Raw genomic sequence first — 10,403 nt, 5'->3', positions numbered from 1 at the left:
CCCTGCCCGCAGCTCCTCCTGCACCCGGGCGAGGTACGTGGGGTCGGGGTACCCAAACCTTGGGGGGGGGGGGGGGGAAGTCAGTGTGGTGTCCCCCCCCCCACGGCTGGGGGCTCCCCCTTGGCAGCTTCCCACACAGCCTTGCCAGGGGTGATACCCCCGCCCCATAACCTGTCCCTGGGGTGGCCCCCCCCACCCCACAGCCATGCCAGGGGTGATGACCCCCACCCCATAACCTGTCCCCAGGGAGTCCCCCAAGCCCTGCAACAGTGCCAGGGGTAATGCCCCCCCCCCAACACCCCCTATCCCTGGGGTGTCCCCCCCACCCCACAGCCACGCCTGGGGACGTGCCCCCCCCACCCCACAGCCACACCAAGGGTGATGCCCCCACCCCATAACCTGTCCCTGGGGTGTTCCCCCCACCCCACAGCCACACCAAGGGTGATGCCCCCACCCCATAACCTGTCCCTGGGGTGTCCCCCCCACCCCACAGCCACACCAGGGGAGGTGCCCCCACCCCATAACCTGTCCCTGGGGTGTCCCCCCCACCCCACAGCCACACCAGGGGAGGTGCCCCCACCCCATAACCTGTCCCTGGGGTGTCCCCCCCACCCCCCAGCCACGCCAGGGGAGGTGTCCCCCCCCACCCCACAGCCACACCAGGGGAGGTGCCCCCCACCCCCCCCACAGCCTGTCCCCGGGGACACCTGCTTCACCCCAAGGGTGCCAGAAGAGCCGCCCTCACCCCACACCCCCATAGCCTTTTCGGGGTGCCTGCCCCCCCCCCCCGCCACGTACAGCTGGGGCCCGCCGGTGCAGTTGGTCTTGTGGTGGATGTCGTTCCAGGTGATGACGTTGGCGCGGCCGGTGGTCATGGAGGTGCCGACGGTGAAGGTGAGGCGCTGGTCGAAGGCCTTGCGGAACAACCCCAGCACCTTGTTCCCCTCGGGGCAGTCGGGCAGGTACGCCACCCGCGTGGTGCCGGGGTACCGTACCCCCGGGTTGGGGTGCTCCACCTGCGGGGGGGGGAACGTGGGGGTTGTCACCCAGCAGGGTTTTGGGGGTACCCAAGGGTGCCAGGGGTACAGAGCTGGGTCAGGGGCACCCAGCAGGGTTTTGGGGACACCCAGGGGTGCCAGTGACACCCAGCAGGGTTTTGGGGACACCCAAGGGTGCCCAGGGGTACAGAGCTGGGTCAGGGGCACCCAGCAGGGTTTTGGGGACACCCAGGGGTTGCCAGTGATACCCAGCAGGGTTTTGGGGACACCAAGGGTGCCAGGGGTACAGAGCTGGGTCAGGGGCACCCAGCAGGGTTTTGGGGACACCCAGGGGTGCCAGTGATACCCAGCAGGGTTTTGGGGACACCCAAGGGTGCCGGGGTACAGAGCTGGGTCAGGGGCACCCAGCAGGGTTTGGGGACACCCAGGGGTGCCAGTGACACCCAGCAGGGTTTTGGGGACACCCAAGGGTGCCAGGGGTACAGAGCTGGGTCAGGGGCACCCAGCAGGGTTTTGGGGACACCCAGGGGTGCCAGTGATACCCAGCAGGGTTTTGGGGACACCCAAGGGTGCCGGGGTACAGAGCTGGGTCAGGGGCACCCAGCAGGGTTTTGGGGACACCCAGGGGTGCCAGTGATACCCAGCAGGGTTTTGGGGACACCCAAGGGTGCCGGGGTACAGAGCTGGGTCAGGGGCACCCAACAGAACTAGGTTGGGGGCACCCAGAAGGGTTTGGGGGTACCCAAGGGTTTGGGGGGCACCCAAGGGGGCCAGAGGCATGCAACAACACTAGGTTGGGACACCCAGTAGGTTTTGGGGGGCACCCAAGGGTGCCAGTGACACTCAGCAGGGTTTTGGGGACACCCAAGGGTGCCAGGGGTACAGAGCTGCGTCAGGGGCACCCAGCAAGGTTCTTGGGGTGCCAGGGCCACAGAGCTGGGTCAGGGGCACCCAACACAACTAGGTTGGGGGCACCCAGCAGGGGTTTTGGGAGCACCCAGGGGTGCCAGTGACACCCAGAAGGGTTTAGGGGTACCCAAGGGTGCCAGGGGCACATATCTGGGTCAGGGGCACCCAATAAAACTAGGTTGGGGGCACCCAGCAGGGTTTGGGGGTACCCAAAAGGGCCACAGTAACAGAGCTGGATTGGGACACCCATCAGGGTTTGGGGGTACCCAGGGGTGCCAGCAGGGCACCCTGAACACTCAGCAGGGTTCATGGGTGCCCAAGTGGGCCAGGGGCACAGAGCTAGGGTGGGGGGCACCCAGAAGGGTTCAGGGGTGCTAGGGGCACTGGGCTGGATTGGGGCACCTAGCAGGTTTGGGGTTGCCCAAAGGGGCCAGGGGTGCAGAGCTGGGACAGGGCACCCAGCAGGGTTTTGGCAGGTACCCAGGGGTGCCAGGGGCACAGAATTCGGTTGGGGCACCCAGTTTGAGGGTGCTCAAAGGGGTCAGGGGCACAGAGGTGGGTCAGGGGCACTCAGCAGGGTTTGGGGGCACCCAGGGGTGCCAGTGACACCCAGCAGGGTTTGGGGGGCACCCAAGGGTGCCAGGGGCACAGAGCTGGGTCAGGGACACCCAGCAGGGTTTGGGGGGGCACCCAAGGGTGCCAGGGGCACAGAGCTGGGTCAGGGACACCCGGCAGGGTTTGGGGGGCACCCAAGGGTGCCAGGGGCACAGAGCTGGGTCAGGGACACCCAGGGGTGCCAATTTGGCCGAGAAGCACCCTGACGGCTGGGAAGACCCAAAAGCCAGCAGCACCCAGCCCCTCCCAGCCCACCCAGGCTAGCCTGGTGGGGGAGGTTTGGGTGGGAGGTACCGGTGCCATCTTACCCCTTGGACGCCGGGCGGGAAGACGTACTGGATGATGATGGTGCCGAACTTCTCGTAGCCGGGGAGGAGGAGGCCGGCGTCCCGGGTGACCAGCATGCGCCCATTGGGGGGCTGGTTGCCCACCAGTTGCCCATAGAAGCGCCCGCACATGGGGCAGGCCGTCTTCACCTGCAACGCCCGGGTGATGCAGTCCTCGCAGAAGGAATGCCGGCATTTCTCCAACGTCTTCATTTTCTGGATCTCCCCCAGGCAGATGGGACACTGCCGGTCGGGTTCCTCTTCCCTCGAACAACCGGCTACTGCTGACCCCCCACCACGGCTTCCCGCCGGCCCCCGGCCCCCCAAACCGGTCCCGCCGGGTTCCAGGACGGTGACGCAGCCCACCAACTCGCCATGGCGTTGAGTTTTCTTCTTCAATTCTTTCTCCGTTTCCTTCAGTAACGCTTTCAGGGCTTTACGGGCCGGGCAGAGGCCCCCGGGGGGGCCGGGGGGGGGGCACGCAGAGTTGCAGGACGTAGATGTCGGAGGTCTCGCCGTCCACCATGATGCTGACCTTCGTCTCTTCCTTCAGACGGGCCAGCTTGGCCGGGCTCTCCTTGGTCAAGAAGTCCCAAACCCGCTTGGAGACCGTCACCTTGTTCTTAGCGGCCCCCCCACAAGCCGCCATCCTGGAGAGGACGAACGACACTGCGGGAAGATGGGGGGGGCCCCCCCCCCAAGCATCAGAGCCTGATGGAGGGCACCCAAGGGTGGTCCCGATGGGGCCAGGGTCTTCCCCCATCCCTGGTGGGACCTGGCGGGGGGGATATTTGCCCACCCAAGGTGGCACCTTGAGGATTAACACCCCCCCCCCCAAAGTCTGTGTGACACCCATGGGGGTGTCACAGCACCGTGACTCCTGGGGGGGTGGGAGTGAGGTTTGGGGCACCCCCTCACCCCATTGCCCCCCCCCCCCAGCAGGCACTCCCCATCGCAGGGGAGAAGCCAGGAGTGGGGGGCTGCCTGCGCTGGCTGAAGGGGGGGGTCCCCACACCCTGGCGGGAGTTCCCACACCCTGGGGGGGGGTCCCCACACCCTAGGGGGGGGTCGTCACCCACCTGGGGAGCCCATGGGGGACAGTGCGAGCCGGAGACGCCAGCGGATCAGCGGAGCCGCGAGCCACAGGCTGGGGGGACACGGGGGGGCGAGGTTGTCACACGGGAGCTGCCAGCCCCCCCCCCCAGGCACAATTTGGGGGCCCCCCAACGAGGATCCTAACCCCCACCAGGAGACCCTACAATAACAACAGCAGTGTAACCCACCCCCGCGCCCCCCCCCCCATGTCCCCAGGAGACCCTACAATAACAAACAGCCCCAGTGCCCACCCGGAGCAGTTGGGGGGGGGTTACAAGCTCCTCGTTGCACCCCCCCCCCCACTTTCCAGCCCCCCTTAAACCCCTTCAGCACCCCAGGATTGCAGGGGGGGGGTGTTTACCCATCTCTCTATGGGGGGATCCCCACTGCTGGGGGGGGAGCTCCAAATGCTGCTGCCCCCCCGCCCCCCGAGCTTCCCGGGGGGGGGGGGGCTCCACGCAGGGGACAGGGATCACGGCGGAGGGGGGGGGGGCAGGATGAGGACCAGCAATGGTGGGGGGGGTAGGATGGGGGGAGATCCCGGGGGGGGCAGGATGGGGCCCTGGGGTGCTGGACAGGCCCGGGGCGGGGGAGGCCAGTTGAGGCCCGGGAGGGACTCGGGGGGGGGGGGGGGGGGGGTGGGGGGGGGGTTGGCGCGGATGAGGCCGAGGGGGGCAGGACAGGCCGGGGGGGGGGGGGACGGACACGGGAGTCCGGATGGAGGCAGCGGCCAGACCGGGAGCAAGGGGCACCGCTGCGTCCCGTCACGGGGGGCCAGGATGGGGCCCGGTGTCGCGGGCAGGCCCGGGTAAGGCCGAGCCCGGCGGTACCGGTAGCGGAGCACGAAGGGTCCCCGCGTCCCCTGCACCGCCCCCCCCCGGTTTCTCCCCCCCCCCCCCCCCCCGGACCCACCATTGCCGGGCGGCCGCAGCATGGCGGGGGCGGCGGCGGCCGGGGCGGGGCGGCGGCGGCGGCGGCGGGGGGGGGGGGGACCCTGCCCGGAGCCGCCGCGCGTCACGTGACCGCGCGGGGCGGGGCCGCCATGGCAACGGGGCGGGGGCCATGGCAACGGCGCGAGGCGCAGGTCCGCGAGGACGGGGGGGGGGGGGATGGAGCGGGGAGCCCGTCGCTATGGGAACTGCGCGTGATGGTGGGGGCGGAGCCAGAGGGCGGGGCGGGGGCAGAGAAACGGGGCGGGGCCAGGAGTGCCGGGAACGGGGCATGGGCCTGAGATTGCGGGGGGGGGGGGGGGCGGCGGGGGGTGTCCCGGTAACGGGGGGGGTCGCCGAGGAGGGGGGCTTCCCGGTAATGGGGAGGAGCCGGAAAGTTCGAGGGGGTCCCGGTAACGGGGCAGAGCCGGGTCCGCTTCAATAATTTATTTCTCAGGACACAGTTGGGGGGGGACGGGGACCCCCTGGTGTGGGGGGGCCCCCAATAGGTAAAGGGGGGGGGGGGTAGGGTCTGGGGACAACCCCCAAGGACCGCCTCGTATGAGAGGGGGGGAATATCACCCCCCAGAGCCCACCCCCCGGGGGGGTCACACAAGGCCAGGGTCCTCCCCCCATGGGAACTGGGGTCACCCTTAAGGGCTGCAGTAAAGGGGGGGGGTGTCTGATGCCCCCCCCCCCAGGTCCCACATGGAGGGGGGGGGCAAGGAATGGCCCCCAAGCCTGGCTTAGAAGGGGGGGGGGCAGGGGCTGTACCCCCACCCCTAGGTCCTCCACAGAAAAGGGGGTGCTGCCCCCCCCAGAGAGGAATAAGGGGGGATACCCCCTCACCCTGGGGCAAGTAGTGTTTGATTCCTGCCCCCCGCATTGGGGGGGGGGGGGGGGTGCAGAAGGGTCCCAACTGCTTGAGGGGGGGGCAGGGCTGGACCCCCCCCCCCCCCCCCCCCCTCAAATAAAGTTAAGGCACTTAAGTAGCAAAGCCCCCGCCTGCTGGGGTGGGGGAAGCTGCCGTGGGGGGGCCCCACACCCGAGGGGGTGACTGGGGGGCCCGGAGTGGGGCTGTGCACGCTGAGTGGGGGGGGGACTGCACACCCCGTGGGGAGGGGGGGGGGTGCTCTTGGTCCGGGGGGGGCCCCCCCTAGGCGAAAATGTTGGTGATGAAGTCGAGGAAGCGCTTGGCGTACTGCTCGGGGTGCACTGTGGAGATCTCCGCTCCTGCCTGGGGGGGGAGGTGAGATCAGACCCCCCCCCCGGGCCCCCCCAATGCCTCCCCCCCAGGACCAGCCCCCCCTCCCCACCCATGATGGGTGCCACCAACCCACCCCCCCCCCCAAATCACCCCCCAACTCCCTGCCACGGGGCTGGCCCCCCCAGTGTCCCCCCCATACCCTCCCTCTTCCACCCCAGCAGGGCTCTAACACTCCCCCCAAAAAAAAATAAGGGGGGGTGCCCCTGCCACCCCACCCAAACGATAATGGGGGGGGGTCCCTGCCAGCTCCACCCCCCCAATTTGGGGGCGTCCCCCCCTCACCCCATGCTTGACGGTCTTGGCCGCGTGCGCCGCCTTCTTGCGGGCATCGTACTGGGTGAGGACGTCGATCAGGCCCATGAAGTACACCTCCCGTCGGGGGGCAGCTGGGGGGGGGGAAATGACACGGTGGGGGGGAGTCAGGTCACAGGGTGTCCCCCCCCCCCCAAAACAACCCCCCACCCCCCACCCCCCACCCGGCTCACCCTCGGCTCCGCGGAGGGCGTAGACGTCGACGTAGGGGTCGAAGTCGCCGGGGCCGAGGGGGCGGTGTGAGTTGAGGTAGCTGCCGATGCCCTCGGGGGAGGTCCCGTAGGAGCCCCCCCAGACTGTAGCCCCCCCCTCGTCACCCCCTCCGCCCTCTTCTTCCTCCACCTCCTCCTCCTCCTCCTGCTCTGCCCGCCCCACCTCGTGGATGCCCAGCAGCAGGCTGTAGTCCATGATCTTCAGCTGCACCAGGAACTGGGGAAGGTGGGGGGGGGGCAACCAAGAAGTTATTTGGGGTGAGGGGGGACCCACGCTGTTGGGGTGGGGCACTCTGATGGCCCCGGGGGGGTGCAGCACCCCCCCATCATGGCTGCCAAGGGGGGTTTAGCCCCCCAACTCACCCACCTCCACGTCCCTCTTGAGCTTCTCCATGAAGTCCTTCTGGTCCTCCTCACCCACATAGACCTTCTCGTTCTTGTTCAAGAAGTCCATGTCCTTCAGGGTGGGCAGGTCCTTGCCCTGCAGCAGGGGCAGGGGGGGGGGCACATGTGGGGCAGTCACCCCCAAAAAGTCAAGCTGGGAAGGGGAGGGCAGCCAGGGGGTACCCAGGGATGAAGGGGACTCCCCCAAGCAGGGGATGTGCCCATGGCAGTCAAGGGGCTCGGATCTCCTGCGCCAGGCGCATCGTTAGGGTAACGAGCCATCATTGGAGGGGGCAGGTAATGAGCTGTAGTTATTACAGGGGGTTAATTAGACTTAGAGCAGGGGGGCTCAAGACTTGGGGGGGGGTCACAGTATCACACCCCACCCTGGTACCTTCTCCTTGTCGCTGGCCTCTCGGGACACGAGGGAGCCCTGAAGAGAGGGTGGGGGGGGGGGGAAAACAGAGGCAACGTGAGGCAATGAAGGGGTCCGTCCCCCCCACCTCTGCCAACGGGGGGGTCCCGGGGCAGGGGGGGGGCACGCCATTACCTTCAGGTCGTATTTTCTGTGGACGGGGAGGCGGTGACTGAACATGTTCCTCATGACGAGGAGGTAGGTCTCCTCGCTGTCCACGCTCACCCGGTACATCCCCAGGAAGCGAGGCAGCAGCGTGCTGCCGTGACACTGCACCACGTACTGGGGTGGGGGGGGGACACACACGACAGTGACACGCCAGAAGACGCGGTGACGCTCCCCCCTTGCCCCATTTAGCCCCCCCCCCCTCACCTCGCCGTACCTGGTGGTAGTGGGACAGGAGACCGTGGACGTCGGCCACGTCCTCGCTCGACAGCTCCTTCACCACCAGCGTCCGGTCGGAGGAGAGCAGGAACCGCCGGTCACTGCCCTCCCAGTGCGGGGGGCTCCGCGTCAGCGACACCTTTTTTTTGGAAGGGGGGGGAAGACACAGACAACACAAGGAGGGTGAGAGATGTCAAGCTGGGGAGCGGGGGGGGGGCTCCCCAAAATGGGACATACCCTCCCACACACACACCCCGGGGTCTCAGCCCACCTGGTAGTCCTGGTCGTCGATGCCGAAGCGCTCACGGAGGTTGCGGAAGACCTGGGGACAGTACTCCTTGAACTTGAAATGGCTGGGCAGGTTCTCCCTAGGGATTTTTGAGGGGGGGGGGTGTCAGGGAACATGAGATATGGCCCCCCCACTCGTGTCCGTGTCCCTGTGTCCCCCCCTGCCAGCTCACCGGTTGAAGAGGTGGTTGTTGACCTTGATTTTGGAGCTGGCTTTGAAGTCGTCGGGCAGCAGCATGACGGGCAGCGGGACCTGGCTCAGCTCGCTGATCTGCGGTGGGGAAGGGGGGGGGGGGGTCGGGTTGGGCCCCCCCCCCGAGTCACCTACCGGGTAGAGCGGCGACACCCGGGGCCCGTTAACCGACACCCCCCTCCCCGCCCCTTAGGGGTACCCCCCCAACCGGGGAGGGAGGTGTTAATGGGTCCCCCATTGTCCCTGCGGGGCGAAGGGGAAGGGGGCCGGGGTCCCGGGGGTAAGACGGGGGTCCCGGTCCTGCCCTGGGAAGGCCGGTGCCCGGTTGCCGGCCCCACCTGGTGGTTGACGCCCCAGGCCAGCACGGCCAGCAGCGGGTCGGCGGCCCGCGGCACCTTCACCCGCTGCGGCACGAACCGCTTCTGCTTCTTCTTGGTCTTGGTACGCGGCGCCGCGGGCCCGGTCGCTGCCGCCGCCGCCGCCGCCATGGCCGCCGCTTCCGCCCGCCCCCACCGCCCGCTTCCGCCCGCCCCTCAGCGGCGCCGGAAGCCGGAAGCTGCCCGCCGGAAGTCGACTGGGGCGGGGGGGCAGCCCCCGCGCATGCGCCCTTCCCTCCTCCATGGGAGACGTGTGGGTGGGTGGTCTCTATAGGGGAGGGGGGCGATCCCTATAGGGAACGTGTGATCCATATAGGGGACGTGTGTGTGATCCATATAGGGGAAGTGTATGGGATCCCTACAGGGGACGAGTGGGTGGGTGGTCTCTATAGAGGATGGGGGGGCGATCCCTATAGGTGATGTGTGATCCCTATAGGGGACATGTGATCCATATAGGGGACGTGTGGGGTGCCTAGAGGGGATGTGTGTGGGATCCCTATAGGGGACATGTGAGTGGGTGGTCTCTATAGGGGACGTGTGGGTGTGATCCATATAGGGGATCTGTGTGTGATCCTTATAGGGGACATGTGGGATCGCTATAGGGGATGTGTGTGTGTGCTCCATATAGGGGATGAGTGTGGGATCCCTATAGGGAACGTGTGGGATCCTATAGGGGAGGTGTGTGTGTGATCCATATAGGAGATGTGTGGGCTACCTATAGGGGACATGTGGGATGCCTTTAGGGGATCTGTGTGCGTGTGTGTGAGTCCTATAGGGGACGTGTCCTCCATATACGGGATGTGCGGGATGCCTATAGGGGATCTGTGTGTGTGATCCCTATAGGGGATGAGTGTGGGATGCCTATAGGGGACAAGTGTGTACTCCCTATAGGGGACAAGTGTGGGAACCCTATAGGGGATGAGTGTGGAACCCCTATAGGGGATGTGTGGGTGGGTGATCTCTATAGGGGATGTGTGGGTGTGATCCCTATAGGGGACATGTGGGATCCTATAGGGGATGTGTGTGTGTGCTCCATATAGGGGATGGGGGGGGGGGGATCCCTATAGGGAACGTGTGGGATCACTATAGGGGACCTGTGTCTGTGTGGTCTACATAGGAGATATGTGGGCTACCTATAGGGGACATGTGGGATGCCTTTAGGGGATCTGTGTGCGTGTGTGTGAGTCCTATAGGGGACGTGTCCTCCATATACGGGATGTGCGGGATGCCTATAGGGGATCTGTGTGTGTGATCCCTATAGGGGATGAGTGTGGGATGCCTATAGGGGACAAGTGTGTACTCCCTATAGGGGACAAGTGTGGGAACCCTATAGGGGATGAGTGTGGAACCCCTATAGGGGATGTGTGGGTGGGTGATCTCTATAGGGGATGTGTGGGTGTGATCCCTATAGGGGACATGTGGGATCCTATAGGGGATGTGTGTGTGTGCTCCATATAGGGGATGGGGGGGGGGGATCCCTATAGGGAACGTGTGGGATCACTATAGGGGACCTGTGTCTGTGTGGTCTACATAGGAGATATGTGGGCTACCTATAGGGGACATGTGGGATGCCTATAGGGGATCTCTGTGTGTGTGTGATCCCTATAGGGGATGTGTGCTCATAGGGGACATGTGATCCCTATAGGGGACAAGTGTGGGATGCCTATAGGGGACGAGTGTGACCCCTATAGGGGACGTG

General features: G+C 66.5%; 2 protein-coding genes across 3 annotated transcripts; both read right to left on the bottom strand.

Moving 5' to 3' along the window:
* Positions 1 to 6: 6 nt before the first annotated feature.
* LOC115338529 (probable E3 ubiquitin-protein ligase DTX3) lies at positions 7 to 5,045 on the bottom strand (the record flags this gene model as incomplete). Its single annotated transcript, XM_030007147.1, is given in 6 exon segments — positions 7 to 58; positions 799 to 1,016; positions 2,831 to 3,326; positions 3,328 to 3,517; positions 3,928 to 3,995; positions 4,856 to 5,045. Coding segments are annotated over 6 exon segments (1,176 nt in total), but the record flags the coding sequence as incomplete, so codon positions are not given.
* A 328-nt stretch (positions 5,046 to 5,373) lies between these two features.
* Positions 5,374 to 8,840, bottom strand: PIP4K2C (phosphatidylinositol-5-phosphate 4-kinase type 2 gamma). 2 transcript variants are annotated; one of them, XM_030007142.2, is made up of 10 exons: positions 8,666 to 8,840; positions 8,308 to 8,405; positions 8,118 to 8,214; positions 7,845 to 7,985; positions 7,598 to 7,744; positions 7,442 to 7,480; positions 7,031 to 7,144; positions 6,625 to 6,880; positions 6,422 to 6,525; positions 5,374 to 6,109 (listed from the first exon to the last, which is right to left on the bottom strand). In XM_030007142.2, exons 1-10 carry the CDS (start codon positions 8,813 to 8,815, stop codon positions 6,029 to 6,031), a joined length of 1,227 nt encoding a protein of 408 aa, XP_029863002.1. In that variant the 5' UTR covers positions 8,816 to 8,840; the 3' UTR covers positions 5,374 to 6,028. The 2 variants fall into 2 exon arrangements, with proteins under 2 accessions (XP_029863002.1, XP_029863003.1); XM_030007143.2 differs by having other exon boundaries at positions 8,745 to 8,839.
* Positions 8,841 to 10,403: the final 1,563 nt, after the last annotated feature.

The sequence above is a fragment of the Aquila chrysaetos genome, unplaced genomic scaffold, assembly GCF_900496995.4.
Source record: "Aquila chrysaetos chrysaetos unplaced genomic scaffold, bAquChr1.4, whole genome shotgun sequence".
Classification (NCBI taxonomy): domain Eukaryota; kingdom Metazoa; phylum Chordata; class Aves; order Accipitriformes; family Accipitridae; genus Aquila; species Aquila chrysaetos.
This window is presented reverse-complemented; position numbering and strand designations above follow the sequence as displayed.